Source organism: Dasypus novemcinctus, chromosome 26 (genome assembly GCF_030445035.2).
Source record: "Dasypus novemcinctus isolate mDasNov1 chromosome 26, mDasNov1.1.hap2, whole genome shotgun sequence".
Lineage (NCBI taxonomy): Eukaryota > Metazoa > Chordata > Mammalia > Cingulata > Dasypodidae > Dasypus > Dasypus novemcinctus.
In genome coordinates, this window is record NC_080698.1 from 5,594,034 (window position 1) to 5,615,631 (window position 21,598).

The following is a 21,598-nucleotide window of genomic DNA, read 5'->3' on the forward strand; positions in this document are numbered from 1 at the left end:
TACAGGCTCCCAGGACAAAAAATAGTATGGCCTCACCCAGACTGGGAAGGGCTGGTAGGACACAGCAGATCAAATTTGTGGGTTAAAAGCTGAGTCAGCCTTAGGCTGGGTCCCTCTCTCTCTCTCTTCTTTCCTGGGGAGATGGATCCCTGGAGCTCCGTTTGTGTAAGGCTGCTGGTTCAGAGGCCTGAGTATTCGAAAGTGTCTTTTGCGTGGAGGGTGCTGCCATAGCAGCTGCTGCTTTTAACTCAGTTTTGCCAACGCAATTTTCCTTAGTTCCTCCGTCTTTTGGACAGTGTCCAGCTTTCCCCTGGTATCCTAAACCATAGATTTTTTTCCAGGCTGTTTCTGTTTCTGCCTGTCCTCTAGCTATTTTTCTGGGAGAGAAGAGGGTCCTGTATATTTCTAGTCCACCATCTTCCTGGAAGTCTCCAAATATGTTTTCAAAGGCCATATCTGTTATGGCCTCTGTTACAGTTTTATTATAATAAAAGGATACAAATAAGCAGCAGTCCAAAGAAGAGAAGCATAGGGCAAGGTCTGGTAGGGTCTCTCTTCGTGTTCTCTCCATGTGGACTCAGAACACATGACCCTCCCGGTACAGAACCAGTGTGTTTTCTCTGTCATGGAAGCTTCTCTGAAATAACTTAAAAAAAATTTTTTTTTTCAGGCAGACAGTTTGGCTCCATTCAAATTTTACTGGGCTCCAATAAAGGTTTACAGAAAAATCATGTAAAAAATATACTGTTCCCATTCACCCACCCCTATTATTAACACTTTGCATTAGTGTAATACTTTTGTTACAACTGATGAAAGAATAATTGTACTGTTAACTTTAGCCAATAGTTTTTACATTACAGTGTATTTTTTTCCCTATATACCACCTTATAATGTAAGGTGTAAGTAATATAACAAATGTACGACCTTACATTAGTGTGGTACATTTGTTATAATTCTTGAAAGAGCATATTTTTTTTTGTAGTCCAATTGCTTTTTTTAGTTAAGCTTAATTTTTTAACATATCAATTTTATTGATACATTTAGATGAAGTTTACAATTCATTGGAAGTGTATAATCAATGGTATTTGGTATAATCACACAGTTGTGCATTCATCACTTCAATTATTATTAGAGCATTTTCATTATTTAAATAATAATAAAAAACAAACAAGAAAATTCTTTACCTCTCAGTTTCCCCTCAAAGAAAAGTTGCATACTTGCATTAACTATAGTTCATCATTTACAGTAGGGTTCACTGTGTTGCACAGCCTTATGTTTTAGTTTTTATTCTAGTAACATATATACAACCTAAAATTTCCCCCTTTAATGACATTCATATACATAATTCAGTGCTGTTAATTATTTTCACAATGTTGTGCTACCATCACCACCATTTCCAAAACTTTTACTATCAACCCAAATGGAAATTCTGTACAAATTAAGCATTTACTCCTCATTCCTTATCCCCAAATCAGCCCCCAGTTACCTATATTATACTTGTAGTTTTTTAAATAGTAAACATTCTAGTGGGTATGAAATGGCATCTCATTGTGGTTTTGATTTGCGTTTCCTTCATGGCATATGATGTTGAGCAGCTTTTCATGTGCTTTTTAGCCATTTATATATCCACTTTGAAGAAATTTCAGGCCTATTGTCCCTTATTATATTGGTTTGTATTTTTATTGTTGAGCTGTAGAATTTCTTTATATACTCTGGAAAGTAAATCCTTAGTGGATATGTGGTTTCTAAATATTTTCTTGTTAAGTCGGTTGTTTTTTCACGTTCATGTTGAAGTCCTTTGATGCACAAAAGTTTTTTGATGAGGTCCATTTATCTATTTTTTCTTTTGTTGCTTATACGTTGTGTATAAAGTCTAAGAAACCATTTCCTAACACAAGATCTTGAAGATTCTTCCTTACATTTTCTCTGAAATCACTTCTAAGTATTTTTTTACCCCAAATATTTAAAATGGGGGAAGGACAGATGTGGATATTTTGAAATGAACAATTTCAGATGTGTGTGGTTTGTAAAGGAAGGGATCTGAACAAGCACCAGTTTTGGATGACTTGTGATAATGTGGAAAATTGGTTTGATTAAGTAGGGTCTTGAGGAATCACCTGGAAAGGCTCACACTTTACAGTGCTTCCTTTTCCCTACACTCCAATACTTGGATATCTTCAACCAATTGAAATAAAAATTAAAAATTTTAGAAGAAATTTTTCATTTAGACTGCTTTTCAAGTCAGTGGCAAACAGATATGGTTCTAGGACAATCGATTATTCGAGAAAAAGCTATGCCAAAATAAATTCCAGGTGGAATAAAACAAAATGTAAACAGAATACAGGGAAGCAGAGGTGGCTCAAGCAGTTGGGCACCTGCCTACCACATGGGAGGTCCCAGTTTTGGTTCCCAGTACCTTCTAAAGATAAGCAAGACAGCGAGCTGATGCAACAAGATGACGCAAAGAGATGACCCAATGAAAGTAACAGCGAGGAAACACAAGAAAAACACAAGCAGAGAGTGGAGGTGGCTCAAGCCATTGGGCACCTCCTTCCCACATGGGAGGTCCTGGGTTCACTTCCCGGTGCCTCCTAAAAGCAAACAAAAGAAATGAGAAAACCAGCTCTCGCTGGGGAGCGGATGTAGCTCAGTGGCTGAGTACATGTTTCCCACGTATGAGGTCCTGGGTTTAATCCCTGGTACCTCCTAAAAAGAAAAAACCAAAAAAACCCAACATTGCCTATTAATATATGGAAAAGTTTAGTTTCTCTGGTAGGCCAAAGAAAATATTAAACTATAAAATACCATTTTCAATACATCAAATTGACAAAAACTTAAAGGATGATGCCAGCCCAAGGCTGGTGCACTGTAAAAGTAAAATGGGTTCTCATAGATGGTGAAAGAATAAACTGATAAAACATCTCTAGAAAGCAATTTGACACAAAGCATCAATAACTTTAAAAATATTCAAATACTGTGATCTAGTAATTCAGCTTCTATCAATTTATTCAAATGAAATAATCTGAAATACACTTGAAGATTTCTGTACAAGCATATTCTACTATAGTTATTTATTGTTATCAGTTAGGAATGCATTTGGCTGCATGTAACAGAAAGCTGACAGATGCTTAAATAAGCATAATGTAGAAGCCCAAGGGTCAGCACCCAAGGCTGGTGCATCAGCTCCATGAGGCATGCCATCAGGGATCCAACGGTGCTCCTTGAGTCTTTCCACTCTATCACCGAGAGCAATTGGCTGGCTTTTTTTTTTTTTTTTAAAGATTTATTTTTATTTAATTCCCCTCCCCTCCCCCGGTTGTCCTGTTTTCTGTGTCTTTTTGCTGCGTCTTGTTTCTTTGTCCGCTTCTGTTGTCGTCAGCGGCACGGGAAGTGTGGGCGGCGCCATTCCTTGGCAGGCTGCTCCCTCCTTCGCACTGGGCGGCTCTCCATATGGGTGCACTCCCACGCGGGGGACACCCCTGCGTGGCAGGGCACTCCTTGCGTGCATCAGCACTGCGCATGGGCCAGCTCCACAAAGGTCAAGGAGGCCCGGGGCTTGAACCGCGGGCCTCCCATGTGGTAGACGGACGCCCTAACCACTGGGCCAAAGTCCGTTTCCCTTGGCTGGCTTCTTGATGCCTAAAAATGGTTAGGGACTTCTGGGTTTCATGTCTGTGTTTCAGGTAGGAAGAAGGGAAAAAGGCAAAGTTCATGCTGGCCATGCCTGTCCTTTTGTATCAAAAAAAAACCAGTAGCTTTATTGAGCAGACCTGCACTTGCATGTTTTAACTTGCCAGAGCTGATTCATATGAACCTGAGGCCCTAAAAGGAGGTGGGGAGATATTTTTACCTACATACAGTATCATCTCTCCACCCTAAGCAGGGCTAAACTAATAAAGAACATGCAATAGGGGCTCCATTTAATTATGAAATTCCCTGTAGCTATTTAAATATCATGTTTTTAAACTATTTGACCTGGAAAATGCTTGCAGTATAATGCCAAGTGAGATACAAGGTATTGAACATATACAGTTAAATCTCAATTTTGTTTAAAAAATATAAAATTTACATGTGAACCCATACATATGCAAAATAACAAAATGTTAATAGTAGTTAACATTTCATGTTAGTTGAATACAACTTTATTCCTGTATTTTATTAAACTTTTTCCTGTATTTTCTAAATCTTCCATATGCAAAATAACAAAATGTTAATAATAGTTAACATTTCAAGTTAGTTTAATAAAAATTTATTCCTGTATTTTACTAAACTTTTCCCTATATTTTAAAAATCTTCCCCAATGTGCTTGTATTATCTTTAAAACAGGGAAAAAAGTTATTTAAAAAAAATACACCATGTACTCTCAAAGAGACCAAGTCCAAAATGTGTACACTTATTCGTTTTCATCTTCATTATCAAAAGAAAGGAGGCTACTGTTTTTTATTTGCTTTTGTGACTTCTTTTTAACTGAGTCCTGTTCATTTATTTCATTTTCATTTGTTATCTTCTTTTTTGAGCTTGCTGTTAAACCTGAATATTTTTCATCTGAGGGACGCTTGACTGGTTTTCGATACATGATTCTTCCATTGGCTGCAGCTGGTTCTTCATCTGCAGCAAAAACAAAGGTAAAGAACTTTTTCTCTCTACATTTTCCCTTTATTGGTAAGTCAAATGGCAAGAAAATCTCATGTTTATGCCTCACAAGATTGAATAAAAATTCACTGAAGTATTACATACTCTTGCCAGTTCCCAATTAATTACAATCAGGTTGTATTTTATTTTTTTGAAAAAGTGATTGTCTGGAACTCCAATTCCCACTAAAACAATAAAATGAATGTTAAGGAATAATGAAAAATATACTATACAGTGTGCTTCAGGTATCAGTTAAATAGAACTCTGTTGACTGGTTTGTAAACCTAACCATCTTTTTTTAGAAAGGATTCTTTTACTTAATTCATATTTAATCCATATAAGGACTCCGTAATATCAGTGCAATTATTATTCCTATTTTACTGATGAGAAAATGTCAGGCTCAGAAGTGAAATAACCTGCTCAATGTCACACTTCTAGTTAGTGTGAAAGCCAAAGTTTGAACCTAGGTCTGTCTCCTTTAAACCCTGTGCTCTTAAGATGCCATATTATTACATAAAATAAAAGTTCATACTCCAGTCTCCTTGAATTGTTAGAAAAACCAGACTGCTTTCAGACATACCTGCTTTGGCAGCCTTTATCTCTGCTTTAATTTTCATGACTTCTTCAGCTGATAGGTCTCCCTTTTTTAAAACTACCACTTGTGGCTGTTCATCTTCTTTGTCACTGTGATCACCATCTTCATCTGGAAGCTGAGGCTGGATTCTCTAGGGGAAAAAACACAGTCTGGAAGTTGCTGACCTTGACCCAAGCACATACTTTCTGTGAGAAACTATAATTACTAATGTGAGAAGGGTCTTTATTGAATAAATACGTTTGGCAATGAACTTTCAAGTAACTCCAAAGAGTCTAATTGGTCCATATCAGGGAAAAGATTCACCTGCCAAGCCCATCCAATGGGTTTCATTTCCACTTCAGTAGGATCCCAGCCTGCATTTTCCAGTGTTGGAGACCCTCTGCTTAATGTACTGCCATTATTTTTAGCCTACCTGGGCAGAGCTGAACCATGTAGTTCTCTCTGCTTCTTACTAACCCCTTTCACCTCCATCTCTTCTCAAAGTTAAAAAATAACCAAACAGCACCAAAGTACGTAAAGTAGGAAGTAAAATGTACTCTTTCTCCCATCTCTGCCTTTCTAGCAGCCTCAGACTGGTGGGTATCCTTTCAGCTGTTTACTAAGTGTATACTAAGTATGTAAAAAACTTAGTATACAAATAGGATGCCATTCATACTAGTTGGTGACTTCTTTTCTTATTATGAAATTTCACAAACATAAACAAGTACAAAGAATAACATAGAAACCAGGGAAACAAATGGTAAGTGTGCCAGCTGATTCATATTAAGAAAAAATATACCATAAAACCCCACTTCCCCAACTTTTTAACTTAAAAATATTTTTTTCACTTAAAAATATCTTTTCACAACACTTTGAGAGACATATGGAATTTTAAAAAAAACTGGTATTTTAATGATATTTTTGCTCATATTATGATTTGACCAGTTAGTACCCTGTAAATGAAAATTTGGGTTGTTTTCAGGTTGTTTTTTTTTACTATGAAATACCTCTGTGCACATTTTTGTTCACTTCTGCAACTTATACATAAGTTCTTGGAAGTGTAGTTGATGAACTTAAAGAAGTGCTTCCATGAGCTCGCCTCCTCTTACACCAGGTATAATTCATAAGTAGCATATATCACATTGTGTTGTTTTTCTGTCTCCACTAGGTGATCTCCTTCAAGAGAGGTACTGTGCATTTCATCTTGTATTCAGAGACAGCCTAGCACAAAGGATCAAAAAATGTCTGATAGGGAAGCAGACTTGGCCCAATGGGCATCTTGCTGCGTCAGCTCTCCGCGGCCACTCCTGAGCAGGCTGCGCTTTTTTCATATGGGGCGGCTCTCCTTACGGGGCGCACTCCTTGCGCGTGGGGCTCCTCATGCAGGGTGCCCCTGCGTGGCACGGCACTCCTCGTGGCAGGCAGCACTGCACGTGGGCCAGCTCACCACACGGGTCAGGAGGCCCTGGGTATCCAACCCGTGGACCCTCCATATGGTAGAGACGCTCTGTCAGCAGAGCCACGTCTGCTTCCCTCCACTCCTTCCTAGACTTTTTTTTTTTTTTTAAACAAGCACAGGGCTAGATCCAGGGCCTTCATCCAAATGTGTTCCAAAGTCCTAGGACGTCTAGTAGTCCTGTGCTGCACTGGCCTCACTCTCCTTATTTGGAAAACGGAGACGGTGCTACCCCCCACACAGAAGTTGTGAGATAAACCAGTGCGACAAAGACGCAGGAAAGTGCTATTTCCTAACCATTTACCAGGAGCCAGGGGCTTTGCCTGCGTCGGGTCATTTCAGGAACACAGCAGCGCTCTGAAAGACAAGTCGCTTTTCGGGCGCAGAGGCTGGGCTGTTTGAACAGGTGCAGCCTGGGCCCCAGGTCCACCCGGATGGGGGCCGGACACGGGTGACAGGAGGGACCGGTGAGCAGCTGGCTTCACGGTCAAAGCAGAAGCCGGAAGCGGCGGGCGGGCCGCGCGGCCGGCGGGGCCTTACCTTGGTCTCAACGGTGGGCCCGTCCCTGTAGCCGACCCTTTCCTTGAAGCGAGCCAGGAACGCGGGCTCGGCGGGCCGCACGTAGGACACTTGGTTCCGCTTGCTCATCGCTGCTCTGAGGGGAGAGAACAGCGCCCGGCGCCGCCCGGATGCGTCGGAGACCGCGGCGCATCCGGGGCGCCACCGGCCCCGCCCCCTGACGCAAAGGCCGGGCAACATGGCGGCCTCCGTGCCGGCGTCGCGTCTGACTCGAGCGCCAAATTCAAATTCGCGGCCATCTTGACTCCGCGGAATCCCGGCGCCCTACAAGGCCCGGAGGCGGGGGCACAGCGGCGTCGGTGATCGCTGGGTGAGGGTGCCATGGCGCCTGGCTGCAAAAGTAAGTGAGGACTCCCGGCTTCTGACCCGTCCCCGCCCCCAATACACCCCAATACACTAGTGCAGTAACGGCCCACCCGAGGGTGCCCTGCTGGGCCAGAAGGGCGGGAGCTGGCAGAGGGCGGGTGTGCGGAATGTGCTCCTCAGAGACGGTGCAGCGATGGAACCGCTCTCATCCCTCCCGTCTCTGTTCTGTGGGCGCGTGCCGCGAGCCAGGCCGGGTTCCAGGCCCTTGGGACGAGCAGTGGGCGGGAAAACGAGAGTCCTCCTCAGGAGCCTGGCGGCCAGCGACGCGGCCCTTCCTTCCTCTCGTCCTCCCGGCCCTGCCGGCTCCGCGCTGGCTTTTCCTTGTGTCCCGACCCGGGCCACCTCGCTCGACAGCCTTGTCTGAGCGTCGGCCTCCGCTCTCACCACCTTCTGCGCGTTTCCAAATTTTGATCTTCCTGAAGGGGAGGACTTATGTTCCAAACACTTCTTTCTCTTTCGGAGGGCCCGCTGTATCCCCTCCTGAGACAAGCGACCCCTAATGCGCAGATTTCATCAGTTTCTCCTCAAGGAGACCCGTCCGCTTTCATCGTCTTTTTTTCACGGAGGGGAGCTCTGCCATTTTTGCTTTAATTACCCCTTCGTTGTCTCTTAATTTCTACCCGATTGCTCTTCTTGTGTAAATGCGCCACCTTTTACATTTCCTAATCCCTTAAAGAGACTGAATAGAAGCGAATGATAATTGAGAGAGATAATTGACTGTGTTAAAAGCTTGAGGAAATTGTGAAGTTTTCATATTTGTGCCTTCCAACAGCCTTATAGTTTCCAAGTCTCTGTCAGTTGTAATTGTTTACTGGTAGGTTTGTTGTTTTCATGAACTTGGTAGTTCCTGTTAAAACTTTTAGGCCAATCACTCCTTTTCTGAATACCTCATTATGTTCTCTTTTTCCACTGAAAAATTTCCTTTTCCTCCACTATTTTCAGTGTTCAGAGAATATGAGCATACGTATTGGTACATTATTGGACAAGAGGGTTCCTCCTATTTTCTGCAGAATCACAGTATTTTGTCTTTGTCTTCAAGTTTTTGCCTTATATATAAGTTAAGGGTGAATCTGGACTCTAGCTGAGAGAATTGACAACTGTAACATAACATAACATTAATTAACACCTGTTAATTAATGGAAAGTGATATTTGTATGTGACTGTCTATTAAAGGACTCTATCCTGTCTTTAAAGCTGAACTTGAAAACCTTTTTACAAGTGATGAACCCTATTGGAAACAAGGACTATAGTTAATAGCACAATTATTATTATTATTATTATTTTAGGAGGTACCCGGGGATTGAACTCAGGACCCCATACATGCAAAGCAGTTACACAACCATTGAGCTACACTGGCTCTGCAATAGCACAATTATAAATATGTTCTTTCATGAATTGTAGCAAATGCACCACACTAAGGCAAGGTGTTAATAATAAGGTGGTATATGGGAATTCTATATTTTATGCATGATTTTTCAGTAAACCTACAACTTCTCTAATGAAAAAAAAGTGACGGAAGCAAGAGTATTCATAGATCCCCTTTGTGATGGTGGCCATACCATGGGCATCTCCCCTCATTCCCTTAAGTTTGTTAGCAAAGTTGAGGTTGATGTCCCAGGTGTATTAGTCAGCCAAAGGGGTGCTGATGCAAAATACCAGAAATCTGTTGGCTTTTATAAAGGGTATTTATTTAGGGTAGATGCCCACTGTTACCAGGCCATAAAGCATAAGTTTACTTCCCTCACCAAAGTCTATTTTTACTTGTTGGAGCAATATGGCTGCTGACATCTGCCAGGGTCAGGCTTCCTGGGTTCCTTTCTCCTGGGGCTTGCTTCTCTTTCCTCACGACCAAGCTCCTCTGTGTGCTTACTTCCCAGGGTTCCAGCTCAGAACTCCAGCATCAAAACTCCAGCCTCCCTTCTCTGTGGTGCAGTTTTTCTGGGAGTCCCCACCCACCAAGGGGGTAGGGATGCAATGTCCTACTGATGTGACCCAATCAAAGCCTTAATTGTTATTTAATCAAGTAAAGTAAAACCTTTGAATCCAATGCACTCTAAAACACCCAGAGGAAAAGACCAGTTTACAAACATGATCCAACATTTCTTTTTGGAAGTCATCATTAGTATCAAACTTCTATACCAGGTAATGTGCTTCTTGGATTCCCAGCAGTCCACAGGCCGGGAGCATGAGGTGGGAAACAAAGGAGGAAAGGGGGAATAGCATTCACCCATGTGGTACTCTCTGCAATTTTTACTTTTTTACCCATGAAAGTCATTTATTGTTACATCATTATTACCATGGGTTGCTGACTGTTGTTTTGGAGTGAGAAAATGAAATGTAACCCTTATAAAATTGACTGAGCTTAAGATTCCCTTTCTGAGTTTAATTATGTTTGGTCAAGTGGTGGATAAGTATTTATCTGGAACAGCACAATACAGCATCTTAGGAACTTTTTAAAACAAGGCATTTAAAAAAAATTACTGTTTTATTGAGGTATAACTTATGTGCAGGAAAAGGCACAAATCTTAAGTGTACTATTTAATAATTTTTTACATGCAAATATACTATGTAACTACCACCCAGATCAAGAAATTGAATGTTTCCAGCACCCCAGAAGGTTACCTGTGCTGCTTCTAGTCAATAACTACTCTATCCCTAACCATTACTCCGATTGCCATCACCACTGATTAGTTTTGCTTGTTCTTGAACATCATATAAATGGAACCACACAGGATGTACTCTCTTAGAACTGTCTTCTTTCATGGAATGTTATGCCCATGCGCATCATCCATCTGTTGTATGTAGCACTATGCAGTTCATGTGCATAGCTGCATCGTGTTCCCTTGTGTCAGTATACTACCATTTGTTTATTTTCCTGCTGATGGACAGTTGGGTTTGGAGAGGGACTGTAATGAATCAAACTGCTGTGAATATTCTTCAATGTATTTTTAGGTGACACATACAAGACTTCAAAACTGAAAGAATTTTACATTGAATGCCTATTGAGGACTTGCTTATAATATCAAAATTTGATGGCAGGCACTTGATAAACTATTACACTTTGATCAAGAGGCAGCATAAGTGGTGAAGAATATGAGCTCTGGATCCAGAGTGCCTAAGTTCAAATCCAGCACTTCTCATATCTTGATTAAGAATAGTGCCAGGAAAGTGGATGTGGCTCAAGTAGTTGGGCACCTGCCTACCACATGGGAGGTCCCGGGTTCAGTTTCCAGGCCTCCTAAAGAAGATGAGCAAGATAGCGAGCTGATGTGATGGGCTGATATGGCGAGCTGATGCAACAAGATGACACAGTAAGGAGACACAACTAGAAAACACAATGAGATATACAACAAATAGGGAGTGGATGTGGCTCAAGTGATTGAGTGTGTCCCTCCAACATGGGAGATCCTGGGTTTGGGTCCTAGTGCCTCCTAAAAAGACAAGCAGACAGTGAATGCAAACAATGAGTGGGGGGAGGGAGACAAAGAAATAAAAGAATAGTTCCAGAATGAAGGACCTCTGTGTAATTTTAAATTTTATCTCCACGATTGGCCTGTTAGCTTTGCTTCCATTTTTTTCTTAAGTAATATTTTAAAATTTTGGTGTAATTTTAGATTTACAAAAAAGGTACATACTTGTGCAGATCAACATTCATCCAATCATCTGAGGAGTCCTCTGTAGATACCAAGAGCTCTCTGTGTGAATCTCTCTTCCCTGATATTTTACTCTACAAACGCCAGCTGCTGTGACTTCATCAAACTGCATACTCTTCCTTGTCAACTCATTGAGGCCACCAAGCTCTGTTTGGACTCCCCTCCTGCCCTGCGGCCTGGAAACACTAGACACTTAAGCTGGGGCATTTGAAGGGCTCGTGGCTTTTGTTTCCCTTCACTTAGAATCACTTTATAGTGCTGCCTGCTGTCTGGTGTCTGAAAACTTGTTGCGTATATTTTGTCCAGTTTCCTAGTTATTTAAGACAGGAAGGTAAATCCAGTCCCTGTTACTCCATCATAGCCAAAAGTTGAAGTCCAGGTCTGTTTTTGGTTTATCTTTTCTCTTAGGGTATAGCCTTTCAGGGTCCCATTTGAAAGCCCGGGCCACTTACTAGGGTCAGAACCCCAACTTTTGTTCCTCTGGTCTGTGAGTCTGTTAGAAATTCTACTCATCTTCTCAGCCTGTTACCTGCAGCTTTCTTTTTTTTTCTTTCAGATTTTATTTTTTATTTATTTCTCTCCCCTCCCCCCCCCACCCCAGTTGTCTGTTCTCTGTGTCTATTTGCTGCATCGTCTTCTTTGTCTACTTTTGTTGTTGTCAGCAGCACGGGAATCTGTGTCTCTTTTTGTTGTGTCATCTTGCTGTGTCAGCTCTCTGTGTGTGCGGTGCCACTCCTGGGCAGGCTGCACTTTCGTGCTGGATGGCACTCCTTATGGGGCACACTCCTTGTGCATGGGGCTTCCCTACACGGGGGACACCCCTGCATGGCAGGGCACTCCTCGGGTGTATGAGCACTGCGCCTGGGCCAGCTCCACACGGGTCAGAAGGCCCGGGGTTTGAACCGCGGACCTCCCATGTGGTAGGCGGATGCCCTCACCACTGCCCTCCCTTGGCTTTTGGATCCACATTTCTTTACCACCTTGTTAGGTCTTCTGTACCTTCAAATAGGTGTTTTCCAATTTTTGTCTGTTTTTATAGTTGCTTTCGGGCACGAGGACTGCAGAACCAATCAATGGGACTGTGATAAAAAGGAAGGCCTTCCTCTAATAAAATAGTTTTACTCTAGAATAGGAACCTAAAAAAAAAGTATATCTGAGGAAGCATTAAAAGAAAGAAGATGGGAAGTGGATGTGGCTCAACCACTTGGGTAACCACCTACCACATGGGAGGTCCTGGGTTTGGGTCCTTGTACCTCCTAAAAAGAAGACAAGCAGTGCTGCCCCCAAGACAGTGAGCTAGATGCCGCCCTTCTGCAGTGAGCTAGATGCCACAAGCCAGGAGACGCTCCAGTCCACGGGGAGTGGATATGGCTCAGGCCGTTGGACACTCACCTCCCATGTGGGAGATCGTGGGTTTGCGTCCTGGTGCCTCCTGAAGAAGGTGAGCAAATGATGAGCAGACATGGGGTGGGGGGGATAAATTAAAAAAAAAGAAGAAGATGAAAGTAAGTTCTATTAGTATAATGAAAGGCTATCACTGCTGTCCGTAGGCAGGCTACACTCTGCCTAGCAGCTCAAGTCCTGGTCGTTCTATTAATATTACTGGTGCTTATCTTCAGGAATGGCCTGAGCCTTTCAATTTCAATTTAAAAAAAGCACTAATAAAATGTCCTCTCTTTTGCTGTCATCTTGAGGATTCTTGGTTTTCATACATGATGGCATGATTTGTCCATCGTTTGTGTAGAATAAAGAACTTGACTGCATTCCTTGACTGCTTTTAGCATTGTGCACTGTCTTTAAGAGCAGCAGTTATTTAGGTGCCCATTCTGACCCTTCTTTCGTATAAAACCTCTAAAACATCATGAGTGCCGGCCTAACTTAGGCCTGTGTTTCTATTTCAGCTGTCAGGATACATGCTGACTCCTGCCCTTGTTATATATGCTAATCTTAAGTTAGTTTTCTTCCTTCTCCAGCTTTTCATAAGAACTAGACCTCATCTTCCCTAACAAAGATTTCCTGTTGTATCTTTGGCTCCATTCATTTGTTTGTATTTTTGGTAAAGGTGCAGGGGAACTGCTTCTTTGCCATCAAGGCTGTTGTGGGGATTGTGAGAGACAGGTGGAGGTCAGCGACCCGTGTCCTGTTTCACAGACATTCATTTGCTTGAGGGTACAGCTGGAAGAGTGGGCTCCAGAAACCAAGCCGATTGGTTGTTGTTTTTTTGCGTTGAGCTCTTATACTGTAAGCAGATTAGAAATTAAGAAGTCCTTTTGGGGAACGGACTTTGGCCCAGTGGTTAGGGCGTCCGTCTACCATATGGGAGGTCCGCGGTTCAAACCCCGGGCCTCCTTGACCTGTGTGGAGCTGGCCATGCGCAGTGCTGATGCGCGCAAGGAGTGCCGTGCCACGCAAGGGTGTCCCCCGCGTGGGGGAGCCCCACGCGCAAGGAGTGCGCCCGTGAGGAAAGCCGCCCAGCGTGAAAAGAAAGTGCAGCCTGCCCAGGAATGGCGCCGCCCACACTTCCCGTGCCGCTGACGACAACAGAAGCGGACAAAGAAACAAGACGCAGCAAATAGACACCAAGAACAGACAACCAGGGGAGGGGGGGAAATTAAATAAATAAATAAATCTTTAAAAAAAAAGAAAAAAAGAAAAGGTACCATCTTTTCAAAAAAAAAAAAAAAAAAAAGAAGTCCTTTTGGGAAGCAGATGTGGCTTAAGTGATAAAGCCTCCGCCTACCATATGGGAGGACCCAGGTTCAATCCCTGGGACCTCCTGGTGAAAAAGAAGAGAAAGTGTGCCTGTGTAGTGAACCAGTGCCCACGCAGTGAGCCAAGTGCCTGCGTAGTGAGCTGAGTGCCTGCATGGTGAGCCAGTGGCCATGCGCACAAATGAGTCACGCAGCAAGATGATGATGCAACGAAAGAGAGAGAAAGGAGAGAGTCACAGTGAAGCGCAGCAGAGACAAGGAACTGAGGTGGTGCAATTGATAGGGAACCTCTCCACATCAGAGTTCCCCAGGATTGAATCCCTCTGAATCCTAGAGGAGAAAGATGAGATGAGACAAAAAAGAGAAATAGATACAGAAGATCACACAGCGAATGGGGGCGGGGGAAAAATCTTAAAAAAAAAAAAAGTCCTTTTGGCTGTTGTACTAGCATTCATTCATTCAAAGATAGTTATTGAGTGTTTACTCAATTTATTAAGTGCCAGGCACTGTTCTAGATAATACCTTACAGTCTATTTGGGAGAGACAGAGAATAAACAAATTAATACATATTAAGATGGCAATAATAAGTTCTTTGAAGGAAAATAGGGCCAATGAAAGGGAGAGAGAATGATCAGTGGGGAGAGACATTCCTTCACATAGCAGGTGGTCATGGAATGTCTTCTTGAGGTGGTAATTAAGTAAATATGTGAGGAAACTGAGAAAATGTTCCAGGCAGAAGTCCCAGCATATGTACGTTACTGAAGTGTGGCATGTTCAAGGAATGGCAAGGAATCCACTTTGGCTGGAATGGAACAAGGAGTGTGGTGGGAAAGGACCTGTGGAAGTGGGAGAAGAATTGGTACCAGATCATGTGGGGCCGCAAAGGACTTTGCATTTTACTCTGAAAGAGATGGAAAGCCACTGCAGGGTTTTGAACAGAGGAGTGACTTGCTATGACACATACATATATTTCTTTTTTTTTTTTAAGATTTTTTATTTATTTCTCTCCCTTCCACTCCCCCACCCCCAGTTGTCTGCTCTCTATCTTCATTCGCTGCATGTTCTTCTGTGTCTGCCTGATTCCTGTCAGCGGCACTCAGAATCCATGTCTCTTTTTGTTGTATCATCTCGCTGCGTCAGCTCTCTGTGTGTGCGGTGCCATTCCTGGGCAGGTTGTACTTTTTTCACGCTGGGTGGCTCTCCTTACTGGGCGCACTCCTTGTGGACGGGGCTCCCCTATGCAGGGGACACCCCTGCGTGGCAAGGTGCTCCTTGCGCGCATCAGCACTGTGCATGGGCCAGCTCATCACACGGGTCAGGAGGCCCTGGGTTTGAACCTTGGACCTCCCATGTGGTAGGCGGACGCCCTATCCGTTGGGCCAAATTTGCTTCCCTGTATTTATTTGTTATTGTAACTTTCAATTTTGCTATAATTTAAACATATAGAAAAATTGCATGAATAGAACAAGGAATTCTTTTCCCATATTAACTAGTTTACATTTTGCCCCATTTGCTTTATCATTCTCTCTCCCACCCCTTCTCTCTTTTCTCTCTCTATCTACATGTTATTTTAAAATATTTGCATACATGCCTTTTTTTTCCTGAACCGTATGAGAGTAAATTGGAGACATCATGTACCTTTCCCTCTAAATGTTTCCGTGTGTAATTTCTAAGAATAAGGACATTCTCTTATCTACTCATATTGCAGTTATCAAAATCAAGAAATTTTACATTGATCTAGTAGTGTTGTCTAATCTACAGTCAATATTTTGCATTTATCAAATGGTCTAATAATGTACTTTATAGCTATTTTTCCTCAGACCCAGATCCATTATAAGATCTCACATTGCATTTAGTAGTCATTCTGCCTGCTGAGTTGAGAATAGATGAGGATCAGGGATGGCTTTGTGTGTGTGTTGTGTGAGAGTGTGTGTGTGTGTGTGAGTGAGAGAGAGAGAGAGAGAGAAAGAAGCAGGGGAGAATGTTTTAAAAACCCAAGTAAGAGATGTTGGTGGCTTGGGTCTAGTGTGGTGGCAGTAGATTTGGCTAGAAGTTATAGGATTCTGGATATATTTTGAAGGTAGAGCCAAAGTTTTTGCTGACAGATTGGGTATGCTTCAGTATGAGAGAAAAAGGAGTCAGGGATGACTCCAGAGTTTTTGGCCTGAGTGCCTGGAAAGATGGAGTTGTCATAAACTGAGGTGAAGAAATAAGTTTGAGGTGGGCGGAAGATCAGGAGCTCAGCTTTGGGCATGTTAAATGTGAGCCGTTGCCTATTAGACATCAAACTGGAGGTGTCAAATAGTTAGATGTAAGAGTCTGGAACTCAGGAGAGCGGTCTAGGGAGAAGGTTTAAATTTGGAAGTCATCAGGATATAGATAGGATTTAAAACTGTGAGACTGGATCCCATTAAAAAGGGAGGTGTGTGGATAGAACAGAGGATCAAGGCCTGGGCCCTGGAGTCCTCCATTGCCAAGATGTCAGAAGGTTCTGGAGACTGAAAAGGGGAGGGATCAGCATTTGAAGAGCAAGTTATATATGAATGGGATTTTTTGATGGAATTTTAAACAACTTTAATGATTTCTTATCTTTTTTTCTAGCTGAGTTACGCAATGTGACAAATACTCAGACTAACCAATCAAGGTAAGGAAAAAAATCTTATGACTTTATGACTTTATAAATCTTATGAGGACCCTTGGAAATGTAGTATTCCTAAAATGGTCACTTAGTACTTGTTTCAAAATTAAACCTTATCCTAGACCAGCTGAAAATCGGAAAATATCATACCCCACCTGTCCTTTCACTGAAAGATGGGATTAATAACATTTTTCTCCCTTGGGGTGGCATATTATTGCTATTAAGAGGGAACTGAGAGACAAGCAGTGCTTGGATCTCCTTGAAATGAACTCCTTTTGACACAGTAAAGAGTTGTGAGCATGCTCATGAAGTAATTCAGTGAAGGGTGTGGTCACGTGAGGCTCTTTCAAAACAGGTGAATGTCAAAAGGTGGATCTTAGGGTTTGTTGGGAAAACTCTTAGTATAGGTACATTACAGGTATTATGAGACTCAGATCCTTTTCCAGTTTTCTTTTCTCCAATAAATTTAGCTTTTTCATTTTTTGTCTTTAGCAATGAAGGTGATGCCATTAAAGTTTTTTTGCGAGTTCGTCCACCTTCAGAGGGTTCTGGATTAGCTGATGGAGAGCAAAGTTTATGCTTATCTGTGCTTTCCCCCACAACTCTCCGGCTGTACTCCAATCCTGAGCCCAAGACTTTCACATTTGATCATGTGGCAGACATGGATACTACTCAGGTAAGGATAATTTGGAAACATGACTTTTCGCTTAGAATATATAAGGCTTTGTTATTTGTAGGGATTTCATTTTTGGTAGATGTCAGATAAGGAAACTCAAACATTCCATAAATATGTTTTTCCCCCATTTTATTTTATTGTGGTAGCTTATGTCTATCTATCTATCTATCTATATATATACATACATATATATATGTGTACATATATATATATACACACACACGTATACAAACATAAAGCTTACCATTCTCATCCTTTTTAAAATATATAATTCAGTGGCATTAATTACTTTTACAATGTTGTGCTACCATCACTGCCTGTCATTACTATAACTTTTTTGTCACCCAAAACAGAAACTTATTATTCAGTAAGCAATAACTCTCCATGCCCTCTTTCCCCATCCCCTAGCAAGCTTTAATCTACTTCTGTCTCTATGAACTTGCTTATTTTAGATTTTTTCGTGTATGTAGGATCATATTTGTCCTTTTGTGTCTGACTTACTTCACTTAGCATAGTGTTTTCCAGGGTCATCCACTCAATTCCTTTTTATGGGTGAATAGTGTTCCTTTGTATAGATGAACCACATTTTGTTCTTCCATTCATCTGTTGATGGACATTTGAGTTGTTTCCACCTTTTGGGTATTGTGAATAATGCTCTTATGAACAATGGTGTGCAAGTATCTATTTCAATCCCTGCTTTCAATTCTTTGGGGGTATATACCTAAGAATGGAATTGCGAAGTTACAGAGTGTTCTGTTTACTTTTTTGAGGAATATCCAAATTGTTTTCTACAGTGGCTACACACTTTTACAGCAATGCACAAGAGCTCCAGTTTTTCCATAACCTTATTTTTTAAAATAATAGCTGTATTAGCCAAAGGGTGCTGATGCAAAGTACCAGATCTGTTGGTTTTTATAAAGGGTATTTATCTGGGGTAAAAGCTTACAGTTGTAAGACCCTAAAGAATCCAACTCAAGATACCATAAGAGAAATTTTCTCACCCCAAGTCTACTGCTACGTGTTGATGCAAGATGGTGGGTGATTTCTGCACTCTTAAGACTCCATGGGGCCAGCTTCTTCCTGTTTCAGCTGTAGGCTCATTTTTTTCTGGACTTATCTGCTCTGTTTTCTTCATAAAGTCAGCTGTAAGCTATCAGGTAAATGTTTCATCTCTCTTCCCAGGGCCACAGTATCCTCTTCCATGACTATGGAACTCCCTTTTTTCTCGCGTGTCTGCTTCTGTCTCCTTGATTGAGTATCTATTTATCTAGTCCACCAAGGGGGCAGGGACTCAATCCTGCACACCCTAATGATGTGGTCGAATCAAAGCCCTGATTTTAACATAACCAGCTAAACTTAAAGTCTTAAATTTGATACAATCAAAGGGTATCATGCCCAGAGGAACAGACCAGTTTATAAACATAATATCTTTTTTTGGATTCATAAATAATGTCAAACTGCTACAATAGCCATACTAGTTGGTGTGAAATGGTATCTCAGTGTGGTTTTTATATACATTTCCTTAATGGCTAATGAGCATCTTTTCATGTGCTTTTTGCCATTTGTATATCTTCTCTGGAGAATTTCTATTGAAGTCCTTTGCCCATTTAAAAAAAAATTTTTAAAAAAGATAATCACACAAAATATTACATTAAAGAACATAAGAGGTTCCCATGTAACCCACTCATCGCCTCCCTGCTCCTCCCACATCAACATCCCCTTTCATCAGTGAGGCACATTCATTGCATTTGGTGACTACACCCTGGAGCACTGCCACACTGCATGGACCATAGTTTACATTGTAGTTCATACTCTCCCCTGGACTGTAGTCCATCCAGTGGGTTATGGCAGGATATACAATGTCCTACATCTGTCCCTGCAATATCAATCAGGGCAACTCCAAATCCCAAAATTGCCCCATATCACACCTCTTCCTCCCTCTCCCTGCCTTCAGCAACCTCCGTGGCCACGGTCTCCACATCAGTGGTACAATTACTTCCACTGCTAGAGTCACAAGAGTTCTATAGAGAATACTAGCAAGTCCACTCCAATCCATATTATATTCCTCCATTCTGTGGACCCTGTGGTGGTGATGTCCATTCTACCTCTAAATCAACAGGGCTTTGCCGATTTTTTAATTGAGTTGTTTGTCTTTTTGTTGTTCAGTTGTATTCATAATTATGTTTTCATTTAATTTTCATAACTATCTTTCATCATCAAACTTTGTACCAGAATGACATAAGCCTGCTTTATTTTCCCTTTTTACCTAGTGATGGAGGTTAGTGAGAATATGCTTTTTGGAGCCTCTTGGATGATTGGTAAATACAATTGAACTGCCTAATTTAAGGAGAGTGTTAGATTTAGGATTACTATGATGTCAATAATTGCTTTTCTAATTAAGGACAATTTCATTAAGATCTAGTCAGTGCTATCTGATAGAACTTTCTGCGGTGGTAGAAATGTTCTTCATCTGCTCTATCCAATATAGTAGCTTCTAGCTGCATGTGGCTATGTATGTTTAAATTAATTAAAATTACTAAAATTAAAAATTCATTTTCTAGATGCACTGGTTATTTATGTGTGACTATTAAATACTTGAAATGTGGCTAGTTTGTGTGAGGAACTGAATTTAAAGTTTTATTTAATTTTAATTAAGTAAATTAAATAGCACATATATTTAGTGTGAATTACATTGAACATTGCATATCTAGATTGTTCCCTTACACATGTGGATGTTTTTGGGGGACATTTAAGTCTTTAGATCTTTTTTCTTTTCACCTAGGACAGAGCTGGCCAATAGAAAAATGAAGTGAGCCACATATATATAATTTTAAATTTTCTAGTAGCCATGTTAAATCAAAGTAAAAAGAAAGGTAAAATTAAATTTTTTTTTTTTTAAAGATTTATTTATTTATTTAATGTCCCCCCCTCCCCTGGTTGTCTGTTCTTGGTGTCTATTTGTTGCGTCTTGTTTCTTTGTCCGCTTCTGTTGTCGTCAGCGGCACGGGAAGTGTGGGCGGCGCCATTCCTGGGCAGGCTGCTCTTTCTTTTCACGCTGGGCGGCTTTCCTCACGGGGCGCACTCCTTGCGCATGGGGCTCCCCCACGCGCGGGACACCCTTGCGTGGAGCGGCACTCCTTGCGCGCATCAGCACTGCGCATGGCCAGCTCCACACGGGTCAAGGAGGCCCGGGGTTTGAACCGCGGACCTCCCATATGGTAGACGGACGCCCTAACCACTGGGCCAAAGTCCGTTTCCCTAAAATTAATTTTAGTAATATGTTTACTTAACCAAATATAGCCAAAATATCATTTCAAAATGGAATCAGTATAAAACAAATTATTAGTGATATATTTTTTATTCTTTTTTTCATATTCTGTCTTCAAAATCTGGAGCATGTTTTATACTTAGGGCACATCTCAGTTTGAAACAACCACATTTCAGGTGGTTGGTAATTACATTGGCTCGTAGCAACTATATAGGACGATGCTGATCTAGGAGGTTTTGCGTTGTTAAGGCTGTGTCTGTGTATATGTAAAAATGGAAAAAAAAATCTGATATTATTTAGTACAACTTACAAGAACTTCACTGAAGAAAATATAGGACTATGTATTTCACGTTAAAACTAGTATAATTGCATGTGTATACTATATAAAATTTTGTAGAAAATTTAGACATGAGCTTTAAATCTATAATTGTACAGGGATTAATGGAATTAATTATATTTAAAGTTTTATCATCTTAGCTGATTTAGCCATTTTTCTCTAGTGGGTGTAATTTTCCTGCTGTTTTATCATGTGTTAAAATATCTAACACACAATTTTCCATTATTATTTTATAGACTGTAATTTAGGAAAAATGTTTCCATTTTTATGAAATGTTCACCTGTTTGGTGCTTGCATTTGTAGGAGTCAGTTTTCTCAACGGTGGCCAAAAGCATTGTGGAGTCTTGCATGAGCGGTTATAATGGCACCATCTTTGCATAGTAAGTTGTTGACTGTGTCCTTACACAAGGCTACAACAGGAAGTGCTAGTATTCATTTTCTATGACTGCTGTAACAAATTATCACACATCTAGTGGCTTAAAGCAACACACATTTATTATCTTAGTGTTCTGTAGGTCAGAAATACAACACGAGTCTCACCAGGCTGAAAAATCAAGCTGTGGGCAGGGACCACATTCCTTTCTGGGAGCTCTAGGGAAGACTCCGTTTTCTTGCCTTTTCCAGCGGTGGCCCACATTACTTGGCTCCTAGCCCCTTCCTCTATCTTCAAAGTGTCCATCTTTGAAAGCATCTCTCTGACTGTTCTTC

The 21,598-nt window shown here is 41.4% G+C and overlaps 2 protein-coding genes across 4 annotated transcripts in view; one reads left to right on the forward strand and one right to left on the reverse strand.

Moving 5' to 3' along the window:
* Positions 1 to 2,982: 2,982 nt before the first annotated feature.
* KIAA1143 (KIAA1143 ortholog) lies at positions 2,983 to 7,392 on the reverse strand. Its single transcript, XM_004476767.4, has 3 exons — positions 7,203 to 7,392; positions 5,213 to 5,357; positions 2,983 to 4,608 (listed from the first exon to the last, which is right to left on the reverse strand). The coding sequence occupies exons 1-3, from the start codon at positions 7,308 to 7,310 to the stop codon at positions 4,394 to 4,396; spliced, it is 468 nt and encodes a 155-aa protein (XP_004476824.3). The 5' UTR covers positions 7,311 to 7,392; the 3' UTR covers positions 2,983 to 4,393.
* Position 7,393: 1 nt separating this feature from the next.
* Positions 7,394 to 21,598, forward strand: part of KIF15 (kinesin family member 15) — a 101,349-nt gene continuing 87,144 nt past the window's right edge. For 2 of the 3 annotated variants that reach the window (XM_004476765.5, XM_058288793.2), the window contains exons 1-4: positions 7,394 to 7,581; positions 16,573 to 16,615; positions 17,102 to 17,285; positions 21,194 to 21,270. In XM_004476765.5, the coding sequence (XP_004476822.2) occupies positions 7,563 to 7,581; positions 16,573 to 16,615; positions 17,102 to 17,285; positions 21,194 to 21,270 (323 nt within the window). In that variant the 5' untranslated portion in view covers positions 7,394 to 7,562. The remainder of the gene's footprint in view (positions 7,582 to 16,572; positions 16,616 to 17,101; positions 17,286 to 21,193; positions 21,271 to 21,598) is intronic. The other variant, XM_071212012.1, reaches the window with a different exon arrangement.

Coding starts and splice junctions, on each gene's coding strand:
- KIAA1143 (XM_004476767.4), bottom strand. CDS start 7,310: ATGAGCAAGCGGAACCAAGTGTCCTACGTGCGGCCCGCCGAGCCCGCG. Junction 5,358..7,202: donor GGCCCACCGTTGAGACCAAG/GTAAGGCCCCGC, acceptor TTTTTCCCCTAG/AGAATCCAGCCTCAGCTTCC. Junction 4,609..5,212: donor GATAAAGGCTGCCAAAGCAG/GTATGTCTGAAA, acceptor TTTTTGCTGCAG/ATGAAGAACCAGCTGCAGCC.